The sequence below is a fragment of the Pongo pygmaeus genome, chromosome 1 (assembly GCF_028885625.2).
Source record: "Pongo pygmaeus isolate AG05252 chromosome 1, NHGRI_mPonPyg2-v2.0_pri, whole genome shotgun sequence".
NCBI lineage: Eukaryota > Metazoa > Chordata > Mammalia > Primates > Hominidae > Pongo > Pongo pygmaeus.
Window position 1 is genome coordinate 97304651 of NC_072373.2, and position 20699 is coordinate 97325349.

The following is a 20699-nucleotide window of genomic DNA, read 5'->3' on the forward strand; positions in this document are numbered from 1 at the left end:
GGGTGGAGCCCACCACAGCTCAAGGAGGCCTGCCTGCCTCTGTAGGCTCCACCTCTGGGGGCAGGGCACAGACAAACAAAAAGACAGCAGTAACCTTTGCAGACTTAAATGTCCCAGTCTGACGGCTTTGAGGAGAGCAGTGGTTCTCCCAGCATGCAGCTGGAGATCTGAGAATGGGCAGACTGCCTCCTCAAGTGGGTCCCTGACCCCTGACCCCCGAGCAGCCTAACTGGGAGGCACCCCCCAGCAGGGGCAGACAGACACCTCACATGGCTGGCCAGGTACTCCAACAACAGACCTGCAGCTGAGGGTCCTGTCTGTTAGAAGGAAAACTAACAGAAAGGACATCCACACCAAAAACCCATCTGTATATCACCATCATCAAAGACCAAAAGTAGATAAATCTACAAAGATGGGGAAAAAACAGAGCAGAAAAACTGGAAACTCTAAAAAACAGAGTACCTCTCCTCCTCCAAAGGAATGCAGTTCCTCACCAGCAATGGAACAAAGCTGGACGGAGAATGACTTTGACGAGCTCAGAGAAGAAGGCTTCAGACGATCAAATTACTCCGAGCTATGGGAGGATATTCAAACCAAAGGCAAAGAAGTTGAAAACTTTGAAAAAAATTTAGAAGAAAGTGTAACTAGAATAACCAATACAGAGAAGTGCTTAAAGGAGCTGATGGAGCTGAAAACCAAGGCTCGAGAACTATGTGAAGAATGCAGAAGCCGCAGGAGCCGATGCGATCAAATGGAAGAAAGGGTATCAGCCCTGGAAGATGAAATGAATGAAATGAAATGAGAAGGGAAGTTTAGAGAAAAAAGAATAAAAAGAAACGAGCAAAGCCTCCAAGAAATGTGGGACTATGTGAAAAGACCAAATCTACGTCTGATTGGTGTACCTCAAAGTGACGGGGAGAATGGAACCAAGTTGGAAAACACTCTGTCGGATATTATCCAGGAGAACTTCCCCAATCTAGCAAGGCAGGCCAACATTCAGATTCAGGAAATACAGAGAATGCCACAAAGATACTCCTCGAGAAGAGCAACTCCAAGAAACATAATTGTCAGATTCACCAAAGTTGAAATGAAGGAAAAAATGTTAAGGGCAGCCAGAGAGAAAGGTCAGGTTACCATCAAAGGGAAGCCCATCAGACTAACAGCGGATCTCTCGGCAGAAACCCTACAAGCCAGAAGAGAGTGGGGGCCAATATTCAACATTCTTAAAGAAAAGAATTTTCAACCCAGAATTTCATATCCTGCCAAACTAAGCTTCATAAGTGAAGGAGAAATAAAATACTTTACAGACAAGCAAATGCTGAGAGATTTTGTCACCACCAGGCCTGCCCTAAAAGAGCTCCTGAAGGAAGCGCTAAACATGGAAAGGCACAACTGGTACCAGCCACTGCAAAATCATGCCAAAATGTAAAGACCATCGAGACTAGGAAGAGACTGCATTAACTAACGAGCAAAATAACCAGCTAACATCATAATGAGAGGATCAAATTCACACATAACAATATTAACTTTAAATGTAAATGGACTAAATGCTCCAATTAAAAGACACAGACTGGCAAATTGGATAAAGACTCAAGACCCATCAGTGTGCTGTATTCAGGAAACCCATCTCACGTGCAGAGACACACATAGGCTCAAAATAAAAGGATGGAGGAAGATCTACCAAGCAAATGGAAAACAAAAAAAGGCAGGGGTTGCAATCCTAGTCTCTGATAAAACAGACTTTAAACCAACAAAGATCAAAAGAGACAAAGAAGGCCATTACATAATGGTAAAGGGATTAATTCAACAAGAAGAGCTAACTATCCTAAATATATATGCACCCAATACAGGAGCACCCAGATTCATAGAGCAAGTCCTGAGTGACCTACAAAGAGACTTAGACTCTCACACATTAATAATGGGAGACTTTAACAGCCCACTGTCAACATTAGACAGATCAATGAGACAGAAAGTCAACAAGGATACCCAGGAATTGAACTCAGCTCTGCACCAAGCGGACCTAATAGACATCTACAGAACTCTCCACCCCAAATCAACAGAATATATATTTTTTTCAGCACCACACCACACCTATTCCAAAATTAACCATATACTTGGAAGTAAAGCTCTCCTCAATAAATGTAAAAGAACAGAAATTATAACAAACTATCTCTCAGATCACAGTGCAATCAAGCTAGAACTCAGGATTAAGAATCTCACTCAAAACCGCTCAACTACGTGGAAACTGAACAGCCTGCTCCTGAATGACTACTGGGTACATAACGAAATGAAGGCAGAAATAAAGATGTTCTTTGAAACCAACGAGAACCAAGACACAACATACCAGAATCTCTGGGATGTATTCAAAGCAGTATGTAGAGGGAAATTTATAGCACTAAATGCCCACAAGAGAAAGCAGGAAAGATCCAAAATTGACACCCTAACATCACAATTAAAAGAACTAGAAAAGCAAGAGCAAACACATTCAAAAGCTAGCAGAAGGCAAGAAATAACTAAAATCAGAGCAGAACTGAAGGAAATAGAGACACAAAAAACCCTTCAAAAAATAAATGAATCCAGGAGCTGGTTTTTTGAAAGGATCAACAAAATTGATAGACCGCTAGCAAGATTAATAAAGAAAAAAAGAGAGAAGAATCAAATAGATGCAATAAAAAATGATAAAGGGGATATCACCACTGATCCCACAGAAATACAAACTACCATCAGAGAATACTACAAACACCTCTACGCAAATAAACTAGAAAATCTAGAAGAAATGGATAAATTCCTCAACACATACACCCTCCCAAGACTAAACCAGGAAGAAGTTGAATCTCTGAATAGACCAATAACAGGAGCTGCAATTGTGGCAATAATCAATAGCTTACCAACCAAAAAAAGTCCAGGACCAGATGGGTTCACAGCCGAATTCTACCAGAGGTACAAGGAGGAACTGGTACCATTCCTTCTGAAACTATTCCAATCAATAGAAAAAGAGGGAATCCTCCCTAACTCATTTTATGAGGCCAGCATCATCCTGATACCAAAGGCTGGCAGAGACACAACAAAAAAAGAGAATTTTAGACCAATATCCTTGATGAACATTGATGCAAAAATCCTCAATAAAATACTGGCAAACTGAATCCAGCAGCACATCAAAAAGCTTATCCACCATGATCAAGTGGGCTTCATCCCTGGGATGCAAGGCTGGTTCAATATATGCAAATCAATAAATGTAATCCAGCATATAAACAGAACCAAAGTCAAAAACCACATGATTATCTCAATAGATGCAGAAAAGGCCTTTGACAAAATTCAACAACCCTTCATGCTAAAAACTCTCAATAAATTAGGTATTGATGGGACGTATCTCAAAATAATAAGAGCTATTTATGACAAACCCACAGCCAATATCATACTGAATGGGCAAAAACTGGAAGCATTCCCTTTGAAAACTGGCACAAGACAGGGATGCCCTCTCTCACCACTTCTATTCAACATAGTGTTGGAAGTTCTGGCCAGGGCAATTAGGCAGGAGAAGGAAATAAAGGGTATTCAATTAGGAAAAGAGGAAGTCAAATTGTCCCTGTTTGCAGATGACATGATTGTATATCTAGAAAACCCCATTTTCTCAGCCCAAAATCTCCTTAAGCTGATAAGCAACTTCAGCAAAGTCTCAGGATACAAAATCAATGTACAAAAATCACAAGCATTCTTATACATCAATAACAGACAAACAGAGAGCCAAATCATGAGTGAACTCCCATTCACGATTGCTTCAAAGAGAATAAAATACCTAGGAATCCAACTTACAAGGGATGTGAAGGACCTCTTCAAGGAGAACTACAAACCACTGCTCAAGGAAATAAAAGAGGATACAAACAAATGGAAGAACATTCCATGCTCATGGGTAGGAAGAATCAATATCATGAAAATGGCCATCCTTCCCAAGGTAATTTACAGATTCAATGCCATCCCCATCAAGCTACCAATGACTTTCTTCACAGAATTGGAAAAAACTACTTTAAAGTTCATATGGAACCAAAAAAGAGCCCGCATCGCCAAGTCCATCCAAAGCCAAAAGAACAAAGCTGGAGGCATCACACTACCTGACTTCAAACTATACTACAAGGTTACAGTAACCAAAACAGCATGGTACTGGTACCAAAACAGAGATATAGATCAATGGAACAGAACAGAGCCCTCAGAAATAATGCCGCATATCTACAAGTATCTGATCTTTGACAAACCTGAGAAAAACAAGAAATGGGGAAAGGATTCCCTATTTAATAAATGGTGCTGGGAAAACTGGCTAGCCATATGTAGAAAGCTGAAACTGGATCCCTTCCTTACACCTTATACAAAAATTAATTCAAGATGGATTAAAGACTTAAATGTTAGACCTAAAACCATAAAAACCCTAGAAAAAAACCTAGGCATTACCATTCAGTACATAGGCATGGGCAAGGACTTCATGTCTAAAACACCAAAAGCAATGGCAACAAAAGCCAAAATTGACAAATGGGATCTAATTAAACTAAAGAGCTTCTGCACAGGAAAAGAAACTGCCATCAGAGTGAACAGGCAACCTACAGAATGGGAGAAAATTTTCGCAACCTACTCATCTGACAAAGGGCTAATATCCAGAATCTACAATGAACTCCAACAAATTTACAAGAAAAAAACAAACAACCCCATCAAAAAGTGGGCGAAGGACATGAACAGACACTTCTCAAAAGAAGACATTTATGCAGCCAAAAGACACATGAAAAAATGCTCACCATCACTGGCCATCAGAGAAATGCAAATCAAAACCACAATGAGATACCATCTCACACCAGTTAGAATGGCAATCATTAAAAAGTCAGGAAACAACAGGTGCTGGAGAGGATGTGGAGAAATAGGAACACTTTTACACTGTTGGTGGGACTGTAAACTAGTTCAACCCTTGTGGAAGTCAGTGTGGCGATTCCTCAGGGATCTAGAACTAGAAATTCCATTTGACCCAGCCATCCCATTACTGGGTATATACCCAAAGGACTATAAATCATGCTGCTATAAAGATACATGCACACGTATGTTTATTGCGGCATTATTCACAATAGCAAAGACTTGGAACCAACCCAAATGTCCAACAATGATAGACTGGATTAAGAAAATGTGGCACATATACACCATGGAATACTATGCAGCCATAAAAAATGATGAGTTCACATCCTTTGTAGGGACATGGATGAAATTGGAAATCATCATTCTCAGTAAACTATCGCAAGAACAAAAAACCAAACACCGCATATTCTCACTCATAGGTGGGAATTGAACAATGAGAACACATGGACACAGGAAGGGGAACATCACACTTCGGGGACTGTTGTGGGGTGGGGGGAGGAGGGAGGGATAGCATTGGGAGATATACCTAATGCTAGATGACGAGTTAGTGGGTGCAGCACACCAGCATGTCACATGTATACATATGTAACTTACCTGCACATTGCGCACATGTACCATAAAACCTAAAGTATAATAATAATAACAATAATAATAAAAATAAAAAAATGAAAAATAAAAAATATTTTTTAAAATAGAACTAGAAATACCATTTGACCCAGCCATCCCTTTACTGGGTATATACCCAAAGGATTATAAATCATGCTGCTATAAAGACACATGCACACGTATGTTTATTGTGGCAATATTCACAATAGCACAGACTTAGAACCAACCCAAATGTCCAACAATGATGGACTGGATTAAGAAAATGTGGCACATATACACCATGGAATACTATGCAGCCATAAAATGTGATGAATTCATGTCCTTTGTAAGGACATGGATGAAGCTGGAAACCATCATTCTCAGCTAACTATTGTAAGGACAAAAAACCAAACACTGCATGTTCTCACTCATAGGTGGGAATTGAACAATGAGAACACATGGACACAGGAAGGGGAACATCACACACCGGGGCCTGTTGTGGGGTGGGGATGGGGGAAGGATAGCATTTGGAGATATACCTAATGGTAAATGACGAGTTACTGGGTTCAGCGCACCAGCATGGCACATGTATACATATGTAACTAATCTGCACATTGTGCACGTGTACGCTAAAGCTTAAAGTATAATAAAAAAAGAAAGCAAGCTCCTTAAAAAAATATATATACACATCTTTTGTAGTCTCTTATAACAGTTCTCAAAGTTAATTATGTCTGATGTTAGTGTAGCCACCTCTGGTCTCTTTTGGCTGCTATTTACATGAAATATCTTTTTGTATCCTATTAATTTCACCTCCTTTGTGTCTTTAGCTGTAAAGTTAGTTTATTGTAAAGAACAAATAGTTGAACTATTTTTTTAATTCATTCTTCCAATTTGTGTTGTTGGGGAGAATTTAATTCATTTACATTTAAAGTAATTACTGATAAGAAAGGTCTTCTTTCTGCATTTACTCTTTTCTGTATAATGTTTGTTTTTCAATATTGTCTGATTTATGTTTATTAGATTTTTTTGTAGTGAAATGATTTTATTGCCTTTATCTTTTGTGTATACTCAAAAATATTTTTGTGTTTTCATTGGGGATTATGTATAATATCCTAAAGTTATAGTAATCTAATTTGAATTAACAACCGTTTAATTCCAATTGCATTGAAAAGTTGACTCATATCCAGCCTCGCCAACATGACGAAACTCTGCCTCTATTAAAAATACAAAAATTAGCCTGGTGTGGTGGCACATGCTTGTACTTCTACTGCTAAGGAGGCTGAGGCAAGATAATAGCTTGAGCCCAGAGGTGGAGGTTGCAGTGAGCCAAGATCACGCCACTGCATTCCAGCCTGGGTGATGCAGTGAGACTGTGTCAAAAAAAAAAAAAAAAAAAGAAAAGAAAAAGAAAGAAAATTTGACTCATACAACTCTATCCTTTTTTTTTTTTTGCGTTCACAAATTACATCTCTATACATTGTGTGTTTGCTAACATAGATTTGTAATTATATTGTATTCATTTGCATTTTAAATCTTGTAGAAAATAAAAATTGAAGTTACAAGCTAAAATTTCAACACTGCTGGCTTTTATGTACCAGTGTACATTTATCAGAGATTTTTGTATCTTCATATAGTTTCTCTCCAGCATCCTTTTATTTCAACTGGAGAGTCTCTTTTTATCATTTCTCATACACGAAATCTACAGACAATGAAATGCCTCAAGTTTTGATTTCTGGAAATGCCATAATTTTGCCCTCATTTTAAAGGACAATTTTGCCAGCTATAGAATTCTAGGTTGAAAGTGTGTTCTTTTATGGCTTTAAATACATCATCCCACTACCTCCTGATCTCCAAGGTTTCTGATGAGCATTTGGTCAACTACTTCTTAAGGATTTCTTAGATATGATCATTCACTTCCCTCTTGCTGCTTTCAAGATTCTCCCTTTTGATAATTTGATTGTAATGTGTGTCATGGTGGGTGTCACTGAACTCATCGAACTGAGTTTGTTGCGCTTTTTGGATGCATAAGTTTGCCTTTTATGGAAATCATATAAATGGGCCTACAGCCTTTGAGACTGACGTTTCTAACTTACCAGTTTGCATTTCAAATTCAACCATGTCTTTGTGAGTCTTGATAGGTCATTCCATGTTATAATTGTGTAGTATTCCATTGCATGGGTGTGATGTACCACAGTTTATCCATTTAATTATTGAAGGACATCTTGGTAGATCACAGATAGTGGATATTATGACTAAAGCTGCTATAATTATTTGAATGCACATTATTTTGTGTTGACATATTTTAAAATGTACTAGATCAATTTTTGAATGTGTTGTAGCTGGATCGTATCATAAAATTATGTTCATCTTTTAAGATTGTGAGTTAGTTTTGATTTTTTTCTTAGTGTTTATACTTTATTTAACCTTTCTCAAACTTACAGTAGAATTTTCAGGACTCTCATCCTATGTAAGAGTTCAAATAGTCTTTCCTCTCCAAATTTTTTCACAATTTTGTTTGTGTTTCTTTGTTTTCCTTTTTGACTTTTTTGGAGGGAGACCACAGCCTATGCACATTCACTATCTTGAAAAGATTCTTACAAGTAGAAGTATCTGAATTATTCCATCATTTACCACATATTCTTCTGAATCTCATTAATACTAAGCATACAGGAGTACTTTATATTACTAATAGCTCTTGAATTTTGCTCTTAAATATTTGGATCTAACATATGGGGAAAGTAAAAGTAGAATTTATAAGGTTTATACACTTTGGAAAGATTAGTGCTAATGAGCTATTCAGTTTCTTACGAGGATTTAGCCTAAAATTTAGGTAATTTGTCAGCAGAAGGAATGTGATATTTAAATGACCAATTTTTTAATTGTCCTAAACAGCTAACCACAGTAACAGTAGACTAAATTGGAGGTAACATTATATATTTTTTCACAAGAATAAAACATTATATATTTTTCACACAGAATAAATATATCTATACATGTTAATATCTTGCAAATCAACAAATCAACATATTGCTATTTATTGTTTTTAGATTTTTTTTATTATCCGAATTCAGAGGAAAGCTGTAGAGAGTCCAAATAACACGGAAACATTATCCTTTGTTCTAAATTTCTGCTTAGGTTAACTCTCATTTTTATCACATAAGAATAAATGTCAAGATCAGTCTATCTTATTATTTCTGCACACTTCATTCAAATCATATATTTGCATTTGCTTTGTCCTAAAAACTTCTGGCACACACTTAAAATAAGGGTGATATAAAAGGTCTTAAAGAAAAGCAAATATCTTTCTCAACCATAAGCAACTTGACTTCAATATTTTGCCCCTATCTCTTTGATTAGCCATGTGTTTCTTTACTATTTGAGTACTATCTGTAGCCTGTACTAAATACTTTAAATGCAGTCTCCGATTTAATTTTTTTCTCATGACAATTTAGTGGTAGGTACTATTATTATCACTTTGTTCTATTATCTTTATCACCTGTTACTAATCATCCATTTCTTCCAATTTCATCATATTATGGCCAATGTTATGATTTCTATCTGTCTGGCTCTTGGATAGTAGACAAACTCATTCCTGATTTTTTTACTCTAGTACGATCTGCCAATTTTGGTGAACTGTTTCATTTTTATTTTTATTTTTTGAAATTTTTTTATTTATTTTTTTGAGACGGAGTCTTGTTCTGTCGCCAAAACTGGAGTGCAGAGGCGTGACGCCAGCTCACTGCACCGTCCGCCTCCTGGGTTCAAGCAACTCTGTGCCGCAGCCTCCCGAGTAGCTGGGATTACAGGCCCCTGCAATCACGGCTGGCTAATTTTTGTATTTTTAGTAGAACTGGGTTTCACCGTCTTAGCCAGGCTGGTCTTGAACTCCTGACCTCTTGATCAACCCATGTTGGTCTCCCAAAGTGCTGGGATTTCAGGCATGAGCCACCGTTCCCGGCCTGGTGAATTATTTTGTAGATACATATGGTTATTGCATGTCTGTGGCTTCAGTGTATGTATGTCAGTGCTATGAGGATGGGGAATATTATCGGGGTTTTCTTCAAGAGAGATTTTAGAAGGGATGTGATCAAATGTAGAGCTATAACAATAAAACAACTGCTACTTCCATCCAGCTCCACCTTTAGCGTCTGCCCAAAAATGCTGAAAAAAAAAAAAGACCATTATCTGACTAACTGAGCAATGGACAGGCTTCTCTCTTGTCAACTTTTCAAAGTAGAATTTTAAGATTCCTTACTCAGTAATAGGTAACATCTGGAGAATACTTTGAAAAGTAAAACAAGAAAATAGGTATCATCTGTAATTTCACCAGCCATATATAATCACATTTAATATATTGTTTCATACATTTCCTTTTAATAAATGTTGATGAGAATGATGTCATGCTTTATTATGTTTTTAGTACAACTCCAGTGTTTTAAATTATATTAAACAATTTTCCAAAACATCCACCTTAATGATTTTCACTATTCTACCATATGAATGTTCTGTAATTTATTGGATTCGGCATGGAAGGACAATGGATGCTTAGCCTTTCATTCAGAAATAAAAGCAGAAGACAGATATGAATGGGGAATTGCAGTTACCCTTTCTCTGAGCTGATCAAGAATATTTTACCATAATTTTGTTTCTTTATTTTTTCATATTTAATTTTAAATCTTTATTTGCCAGCACTATTTTGTTCAGTGGAATGTATAGTATTGAAATGTGAGATAAAATGTTGAATCAAGTATTACACAAAATTAAAAGTGCACAAAGTGAATGGATCTCCATGAAATTGTTATATGAAAAAAAGAACAATTATTAAAAGGTTGCATGATGTATAAATTCACTAAAATATTCTTAAAATAATGAAATCATAGAGATAGAAAAAAGAGTAATATTTACTAGAGGTAAGTATTTGAGAAAGGAGGAGTGGCTATAAGTGGGGAGCAGAGGAGCCTTGTGGTAATGGAACAGTTATGTATCTTGACTGTAGTAGTAGCCAAAGCTACGTATGTGATGTAAATTTCATAGCATTATAAATACATGCACAAATGAGTGAATATATAATAAAATTCAAATATACTTTGTGAATCGCAAAGAAGTTGTTTGTTCTTTCTTGTCATTTTTAAGTACCAATAATTCATACTTAATGATCTCTTAGAAAATTATGGAGTAGAAGTAATAGGAATGAACCAAAGGCTATCAGACTCTTAAAGAAGATAAAGCTAAGCTCTCTAGACATGCAGATAGATGATAGATAAAGACTCGTGTTGTGTGTGTGTGTGTGAAGTATGCCTCGCTCTATGTCTCAGAGACTGGATGTCCTAACCTTGGGAAGGTGTGACTGTTAGCTGCCCCTCTTCATGTTGTGGCCACTCTTCATGTAGCTGGTCTGTGAGGAACTCTGAGTTTCCAGTTCACCATCTCAACTCGTAAAGTGAGCCTGCACGAGATGCTGGGAGCACTAGGGCTACTGCCACTCTGGTGCCCGCACTGCTGTGATAAGCAGACTGTTTGAGTGGGGTGTTCTCAGAATAGGAGTCTCAGGGCATGACCCAAACTGTATTATCTCACATAGTGATATCGTTTGGCAGCCAATTTTCCAATTTTGCATGGCAGAAACAAGACATTTCTGTAAGGATTTGTGTTGTGATGTGAGGCTCTGGGGAGGAGCAGGGGACCTATTGAGTGAAATCCCTTTACTGCACCCACTGTACTTGGCATGTGGAAGCATTTGGTGAGAACACTGTTTGTAAACACCTGGACTCAAGGTGTTGACATGATAGTTCTATTTGTGTAGCGTCTGGCCATGGTGATCTTGGCCAAAAGCCCTTCCTTAGAGACTGGAGCAATTGCAGATCTGGAAACCTAACTTGCTTAACTGAGAGATGTGATGCTGGGTTGATTCAGTGCTCTTGCTCTATCTGGAGCATAGCTGGTGAGTGCTCCAAAGAATTTGAGTCACTCCTCTTCCTCTTTTTTTCTTATCTTCCTCTTCCTTCTTCTTCTCCAATTATAAAACCACATTCTTGGAAAGGTTCCTGATTATTGGCCCAGATAAGGAAGCTCCAGCAGCAGTATTTTAAATGTTTAATATATGATGTTTAGTAAGCCCCATTGACTGCAGGAAGAGTTTTAAAAAGATGTGAAAGACATTCACATTGACAACATACGTATCGAGTGAACAATGTGTACTAAAATGGGCAGATGAGAGGTATACATTGGGGTGTGAGTTGATAATCTAGCAGGTTGTGGGGCTAGAGGGCTTTGGGAAAAGACAAAGGAAGAACATACAAACAAATAAAATAATACCGTCTTTCAAAGACTAAAACCTGTTTGGAAAGAGAGGTAGAGAAAGCAAACATATAGGATCACACTTAATTTATATTTTCCCCTAGATTTCAGACTTTAAGTCCTCTGACCTTCTCTACTCTGAGAAGAGCCCTTCTCTTCTCTGTTTACATAAGATATTGTGAGTCTATGCATTTTGTTCTCTATAGGATGTTCACAGGCAAAGATATAGGCATGGTTCAATACATAGATTTAAAATGAATGCTTGTAACTTTGGTTCCCTTCTTTCCATTTCCTTAATGTGGTGACTAAGTAGATTTCTATAAATAAAAAGGCTGTAGTACATATCCTTGATAGCAGCAGTAGCAAACATACTGGGGAGACTGGATCTCACTCTGGTGTCTGTCCTGGGACACAAGTGCCTCTATGAGAGGTGCGTAAGGCAACTTCAAAGAGAAAAGGAATATAGGTAAAATCTGGGGTTCTGTGAGAGAAAGACAGAGGTGAAGTAGAAAATTTCAGGCTTGAACAGGGTCAACAGATGGCACAATGTGGTCACTGCCTTCAAAACCAGAGGTAGATATGATGCTTCTCTGTTTACCGTTCCAGGGAGGAGAGTTAACCTGGCTGTGGTCATACAACTTAGCAAAAAAATCTGGGGCCAGAACTCAGGCCTTTGTTAGGTCCTTCTAGCACACTGGCAAATTGTACGAGGAAAGAAGGGGTGGAGATAGGTTCATGTACAATAATATGGCATTCAGCTAAAGTGGATCAGGGTAGGAAGTTTTATGATTTAGGGAATGTGTAAGACAGGAAGTATTCATTGCCCCCAATCAAGAAAGAGAGCCCTTGACCACCAGTTAGAGAATCCTCCAAGTCCCTCTTTGCTATAAGTCACTGAAACTGAGATCTAAGGCAGGGCCTCCATGATTCAGGGGCACTTAATCCTGCGGAGAGGTCCCAGAACAGGATATTTCCCAGTTTGAGAATTCCTGTCATGCCAGTTATGGATAAATTTGCATTTTAGTTGGGACATTGCTGGACCAGCCCAGTTTAGGCAGTTCCACTTCCTGCTGGGTGGGGTAGCTGGCCCTATAAAGAGGTTCTCTGCTCTACAACTCCTAAACTCCTGGTACTCGAGCACCAATCTGCTTTGGAGAAGCTGGTGAGTCTGCTTTCTTGAGTTCTCTTCTTTTTGCCCTGAAATGTTGAATTTAATCTGAGTCCAGCAAGTTTGGTGGCTCCAAACCTATGATCATGGGTTTGATGGTACTTAGTGGATGGAACTACAGGATTAGACTATGTGATAGAGTGTTTTACACAGCTTTTTAAAAAATATACAGTTACATGTTCATATGGACAGAGAAGTTAATAGGAAAGCTTTGGTTGGAAGAAAAGGATGGAGTATTTTTCTCTTTTCCATATTTTTCTGGTGTCCTTTTCAAAAGTTGGTGTCTTAGCAGGTGTGAGAGCCAGCACTTCTTCCTGAACAGCCCTTGCTCTGTGCCCAAGTCAACCCACTGGGACTTTACAACAGATAATGATGATAGGAATAGCTTGTGAGATTGCCCAGGGGGTCTGAACTTGTGACTGCCTTTCCTGAAGATGTTAATTTCCTGGATTAACATGTTGGATTTTTTATTACAGAGATGTTTTCTTTGGAAAAATTGTATGAGGAAAGGCAGGATTTCCTAGGGCTGATGAAGCAACTTGCTAAAGTGGAAAGGAGAAGACAGGAAGTCATGAAAAGGGAGCTAAGAGTTTAAATAAATTTTTGGAGATTGGAGAAATAATATGCCATGGTATTACATAAGCTTTGGCTTCTCTCTCTGGAGGAGTCCATTCCTGTGAACACTGTCATATCATTTCTTTCAGATCCTGAGACTCCAGCAGGATGTCTTATCAACAGCAGCAGTGCAAGCAGCCCTGCCAGCCACCTCCTGTGTGCCCCACGCCAAAGTGCCCAGAGCCATGTCCACCCCCGAAGTGCCCTGAGCCGTGCCCACCACCAAAGTGTCCACAGCCCTGCCCACCTCAGCAGTGCCAGCAGAAATGTCCTCCTGTGACACCTTCCCCACCCTGCCAGCCAAAGTATCCACCCAAGAGCAAGTAACAGCTTCAGGATTCATCAGGAGCATGAAAGGATAAGGATAATTGGCTCACCTCGTTCCACAGCTTCACCTGCATCTTCTCATCGAAGCCTACCATGGATACACAGGGAGCTTCTTTCCTCTTAGCCTGTGATCTGCCTGTGATGATCCCTGATAGCAAAAGGTTTTCTTTCTAAGGCTGCCATACTGCCACTGTCCAGGTGGAGACTGAGCAAAGGAACCTTGGCTTTGTCAGTTCCCAGAGCTTCAGCAGAAAGAGCTGCAGCTGTGTGCCTGGGAATCATCAGAGAATTCTGTTGAGGTGTTCTGTGTCTGTCTTTCACCTGGGCATGAGCTTCTACCACCTGTGCAATTGTCACTTTTCTTTCACTCCCTGAATAAAGTATCTATGCATATATATTTGTGAATGGATCTTTTGTTTCTTTTCAAATCTGCTTTATTAGCAATGTGATATGATCATTTAGATTTATTCCTATCTTTCTGTGATCCTCAGGGAAGATCTTACAATTGTTGCTATATGAATTTTGGGTCATAGCAAGTATTATTTCTCTATCATTTTATACTCCTTTTATTTTTCTTAGTGTTTGATTGATTTGCAGAACATATTATTCCCCTTCTCCAAATGTCTCTTTTTACTGCAATGTGAACCAAACAATATTTACATCATAAAATATTCTAAGTCATAAAATCTAATTTCTATCTGAAATTTTGAAATTTGGTTGGCACAATGCCTGACACATAATAGCAGTCATTTTATTGAATTTGCTGCTAATAAGCAGCAATATATCATCGTTTCCACCAGAAGCATCATCATCATCATAATCATCATCACCCCCTGCTACAACCACCAAGATATTTGTTCCAGAAAGAGAGTGGCTTGGATGTAACTAATACAGGAAATAAGAAGACTCCCTATTGTTATTTTTAATTGATTCATAATACTTATACATATTTTCGGGGTACATGTGATATTTTGTTACATGGATCAAATGTGTAATGATCACATCAGGATATCAGGAAATTTAGGGAATCCATGACCTTGAGCATTTATCATTTCTGTCTTTCCTGGGAACATTTTAATTCCTCTCTTTTTGCTATTTTGAAAAATACAATACATTGTTGTAAACTGTAGCCACTGTACTCCGCTATCAAATATTTAAAGTTACCTCTTTCATGTCTCTCTATGTTTGTACTATTTAACCGCATTTCTTCATTCTCCACCCCCTGAACATCTTTCCCTGCCTCTGGTAACTATCATTCTACTCTCTACCTTTATAAATCAAGTTTTGTAGCTCCCACAGATGAGTGAGAACATGCAGTATTTGTCTTCCCCTGCTTGACTTATTTTACTTAACATAATGACCTCCAGTTCCAACTGTGTTGCTGCACATGACATGATTTTATTCTTTTTTACAACAAAATAGGATTTCACTGTGTGTCTATACAATATTTTCTTTTTCCATTTATTCGTTAATGGACACTTAGGTTACATATCTTTGCTATTGTGAATAGTACTGCAATAACCATGGGAGTTCAGGCATCTGTTTGATGGACTGATTTCTTTTCCTTTGGATAGATACACAGTAGTTGGACTGCAGGATTGAATGGTAGTTCTATTTTTAGTTTTTGGAGAAATCTTTGTATTGTTTTCCACTGCGGGTGTACTAATTTACATTCCCACCAGAAGTATATAGGCTTCTTTTTTCTTTGCATCCTGTCCACTATCTGCTATTTTTTTAAATTTTTTATTTTAAGATCAGGGGTACATGTGCAGGTTTGTTACATAGGTAAATGCATGTCACCGGGGTTTATTGTACAGCTTGTTTCATCACTCAGTTATTAATCATAGTACCTATTAGTTATTTCTCCTGATCCTCTCTGTCCCCCTAACCTTTACCCTCCAATAGGCCCTATTGTCTGTTGTTCCCCAATATGTGTCCATGTTTTCTCAGCATTTAGCTCCCAGTTATAAGTGAGAACATGTGGTATTTGATTTTCTGTTCCTGCATTAGTTTTCTGAGGATAATGGCCTGCAGCTCTACCCATGTTCCTGCAAAGGACTTGATCTCTTTTTTTTTATGGCTGCATAGTATTTCATGGTGTGTATGTATCACATTTTCTTTATCTAGTCTATCACTGATGGGCACTTAGTTTGATTCCATGTCTGCTATTATGAATGGTGCTGCAATGAACATAACATATGCATGTGTCTTTATGACACAGAATGGTTTCTATTCCTTTGGGTATATACCAAGTAATGGGATTGCTGGTAGGAATGGTAGTTCTGTTTTTAGCTGTTTAAGTAATTGCCACACTGTTTTCCACAATGGCTGATCTAATTGACACTTCCCCCAACACTGTATAAGCATTAGTTTTTCTCTGCAAACTCTCCAGCACTTTTTGTTTTTTGACTTTGTAATAATAGCCATTATGACTGGTGTGAAATAGTTAGTATCTCATTGTGGTTTTGATTTACATTTCTCTAATGATCAGTGATGTTGAGCTTGTTTTTCGTATACTTATTGGCTACATGTATGTTTCCTGTGAAATGTGTCGATTTCTGTCCTTTGCCCACTTTTTAATGGGGCTGTTTTTTTTCTTGCAAATTTGTTTAAACTCTTTATAGATGCTGAATATTAGACCTTTATCAGATGCATGCTTTACGAAACTTTTCTCCCATTCTGTAGGTTGTCTGTTTACTCTTTTGATAGTTTCCTTTGCTGTGCAGAAGCTCTTTGGTTTATCCTATTTGTCAATTTTCCTTTTGTTGCAATTACTTTTGGTGTCTTTGTCATAAAATATTTGCCTGTCCCTATGTCCAGAATGGTATTGCCTAGGTTGTCTTCCAGGGTATTTATAATCTGGGGCTTTACATTTAAGTCTTTAATTCATCTTGAGTTGATTTTTGTATATAGTGTAAGGAAGGCATCCAATTTCAATCTTATGCATAGGGCTGGCCAGTTATCCCAGCATCATTTATTCAATAGGGAGTTCTTTCCACATTGCTTGTTTTTGTTACATTTTTAGTGATCAGATAGTTACAGGTGTGTTGCTTTATTTCTGGGTTCCCTATTCTGTTCCATTAGTCTCTGTGTCTGTTTTGTACTAGTACCATGCTGTTTTGGTTACTGCAGCCTTATAGTATAGTTTGCAGTCAGGTAGCATGATGACTCCAGCTTTGTTCTTTTTGTTTAGGATTACCTTGGCTATTCAAGCTCATTTTTGGTTCCATATAATTTTATAATTGTTGTTGTTTTTTTTTGGTTCTGTGAAGAATGTCATTGGTAGTTTGATAGGAGAGGAATCACATTGAAATTGTAAACTGCTTTGAGGAGTTTGGCTATTTTAACTGTATTGATGCTTCCTATTCACGAGCTTGGAATGTTTTTCCATTTATTAGTGTCACCTCTGATGTTGTTCAGCAATACTTTGTAGTTCTCTGTGTAGAGATCTTTCACCTCCCTGGTTAGCTTTATTCCTAGGTATATTATTCTTTTTGCCACTGTCGTGAATGGGATTGTGTTCCTGATTTGGCTGTTGGCTTGGCTGTTGCTGATATATAGGAGTGCTAGTGATTGATTGACTGATTTTTGTATGTTGTTTTTGAATCCTGAAACATTGCTGAAGTTGTTTATCCACTGAAAGAGTTTTCGTTCCGAGACTATAGGGTTTTTTAGATATAGAATCATGTCGTGTGCAAACAGGGATAGTTTGAGTTCCTGCTTCTTATTTTGATCCCCTTTCTACCCTTATCTTTCTTGATTGCTCTGGCCAGGACTTTCCATAGTACGTTGAATAGAAGTAGTTAGAGAGGGCATCCTTGTATTGTGCCGGTTTTCAAGGGGAATGCTTCCAGCTTTTCCCTATTCAGTATCATATTGGCTGTGGATTTGTTACAGATGGCTCTTATTATTTTGAGGAATATTCATTTGGTTAATATCTAGTTTACTGAGTGTTTTTAACATGAAGGGGTGTTGAATTGTATGGAAAGCTTTTTCTGCATCTATTGAGACAATCATGTGATTTTTGTCTTTAGTTCTGTTTATGTGATGAATCAAATTTATTGATTTGTGTATGTTTAACCATTCTTGCACCCCAGGGATAAAACCAACTTGATTCTGGTGGATAGGCTTTTTGATGTGCTGCTGGATTAGGTTTGCCAGTATTTTGCTGAGAATTTTTGCATTGATTTTCATTGAGGATAGTGGCCTGAAATTTTCTTTTTAGTCTTTGTGTCTCTGCAAGGTTTTGGTATGAAGATGATGCTGGCCTCATAGAATGAGTTAGAGAGGAGTCCTCCTCTTCAAATTTTTAGGATAGTTTCAGCAGGAATGGTACCAGCTCTTATTTGTACATCTGGTAGAATTCATATGTCAATATCCCTTTTGTCATTTCTAACTGTGTTTATTTGAATATTTTCTCTTTTCTTCTTTATAGTCTAGTTAGAAGTCAATTTATTTTATTGTTTTTTAAAAGTAATTCCTGGATTTGTTGATATTTTGATTTTTTTATATCTCAGTCTCCTTTAGCTTAGCTCTGATGTTGGTTATTTCTTGTCTTCTGATTGCTTTGAGGTTGGTTTTCTCTTGGTTTCCTCGTTCTTTTAGTTGTGATGTTAGGTTGTTACACTGATATCTTTCTAACTTTTTGATGTGAGCATTTAGTGCTACAAATTTCCTCTTAATACTGCATTAGCTGTGTCCACAGATTCTGGTATGTTGTATGTTCATTCTCATTAGTTTCAAAGAACTTCTTGATTTCAGCCTTAATTTGATAATTTACTCAAAAGTCATTCAAGAGCAACTTATTAAATTTCCATGTAATTGTATGGTTTTGAGTGAATTTCTCAGTCTTGATTTCAAATTTCATGGTGCTGTCTTCTGAGAGATTGGTTGTTATGATTTCAGTTCTTTTGTATTTGCTGAGGAGTGTTTTATTTCCCACCATGTGATTGATTTTAGAGTTTGTGCCATGTGGCTAAAAGAAGAATGTATAGTCTCTGTTTTTGGGTAGAGAGTTTTGTAGATGTCTATCAGGTCCATTTGGTTCTGTGCTGACTTCAAGTCCTGAATACATTTGTTAAATTTCAGCCACCATGATCTGTCTAATACTGTCAGTGGGGTGTTAAAGTCTCCCACTATTATTGTGTGGGAGTCTAATTCTCTTTGAAGGGCACTAAGAAATTGCTTCATAAATGCAAGTGCTCCTGTGTTGGGTGCATTTATATTTAAGACAGTTGGGTATTCTCATTGAATCCTTTACCATTATGCAATGCTTTTTTTGGTCTTTATTGATTTTTGTTGGTTTAAAGTCTCTTTTGTCTGAAATTGGGATTGCAATCCCTGCTTTTTTCTGTTTTGTGTTTGCTTCACTCTCAGTGCCTCCCCTCTGAAAATCTGTTAAAAGTGGGCCAGTCGTCTCTGTCCCTCAGTGGCAGCTATTCTACCTGGCTGCATCTAGTTGGCCATCTTGCCCAGAGCCACAGGAATTATCTGGTATGTTAAATGTTTTTGAGCATTTTTTGCATCAATATTCATGAGGAATATTGGTGTGTAGTTTTCATTCCTTGCAGTGTCTTTGTCTGGATTTTCTATCAGGGTAATCCTGGCTTCATGGAATAAGGCAGGAAGTATTCTCTATTTTAAGTTTTCTTTTTTGATAGAGTTTGAGAAGGATTGGTATATACTTCTCCAATAAATCCTTCTGGGTCAACACTTTTCTTTCTTGTTAGATTTTAGATTAGTAATTCAATCTCCTTACTTTTTATACATCTCTTCAAATTTTCTATTTCTTTATGATTTGGTTTGGTAGACAGTATATTTCTGAGAATTTGTTCATTTCAACTGGGTTATCTGATAAGCTGACATAGAATTGTTTCTATGTTTTCCCTTGAAATTCTTTTCATTTCTGTAAAATCAGTAGTAACTTCCCCACTTTCTTTTAAGATTTTAGCTATTTGAGTGTTACATCATTTTTCTCTTCTGTGGTTAATCTAACAATTTGTCAGTTTTGTTGCCTTTTCAATGAAATAAAAGTTGGTTTTACTGATTTTCTCTATTGTTTTCTTGTCTTTTATTTTATTTATCTCCATTCTAGTCTCTCATATTTACTTTTTTTGGGTTTAGTTTACTTTTCTTTTTGTATTTTCCTAAGGTGTAACATGAAGTTATTGATCTGAGAATTTTTTAAATTAAAAATGTATGTGGTTATGGCTATAAATTTCCCTGTTAGCACTGCTTTTTCTGCAATCCTGAAGTTTTGGTATGATGTGTTTTTGTTGTCAGTAGTCTCAAACTATTTCTAATTTTCCCGTGATTTCTTATTTGACCTGTTGGTTGTTTAAGAGTGTTTTTTTGTTTGTTTGTTTCCACGAATGTGTGAATTTTCCAGTTTTAAGTTGGTTATAGATTTTTAGTCTCATTTCAAAGTGATTGGAAAAGTACTTTGTATGATTTTAGTCTTTTAAAATATATTAACTTATTTTCTAGCCTAATATGTGGTCTATCCTGGAGGGTGTTCCATGTTCTCCTGAGAAAATTGTAGGGTATATCCTGCTGTTGGTGGGTAGAGGGTTGTGTATTTTTCTGTTTGGACTAATTGGTTTATATTTTTAAGTTGTCTATTTTCTTTTTGAACTTCTATTATTCTAGCCATTTTTGAAAGTGAAGTAGTTAGGTTTTCAACATTTATCATAGAACTATCAATTTCCTTTAATTTCTCTCAATGTATTTTCATATGTTTTAGAGTTCTGATGTTAGGAAATGTATGTTTATAACTTCTATGTTTTCTGAGTGAATAAATCTCTTTATCAATATATAT

At 37.3% G+C, this 20699-nt stretch overlaps 1 protein-coding gene across 1 annotated transcript; it reads left to right on the forward strand.

The window, feature by feature from the left end:
- Nucleotides 1-12891: 12891 nt before the first annotated feature.
- Nucleotides 12892-14279, forward strand: LOC129013884 (small proline-rich protein 2E). Its single transcript, XM_054450600.1, has 2 exons — nucleotides 12892-12934; nucleotides 13645-14279. The coding sequence occupies exon 2, from the start codon at nucleotides 13664-13666 to the stop codon at nucleotides 13880-13882; it is 219 nt and encodes a 72-aa protein (XP_054306575.1). The 5' UTR covers nucleotides 12892-12934; nucleotides 13645-13663; the 3' UTR covers nucleotides 13883-14279.
- Nucleotides 14280-20699: the final 6420 nt, after the last annotated feature.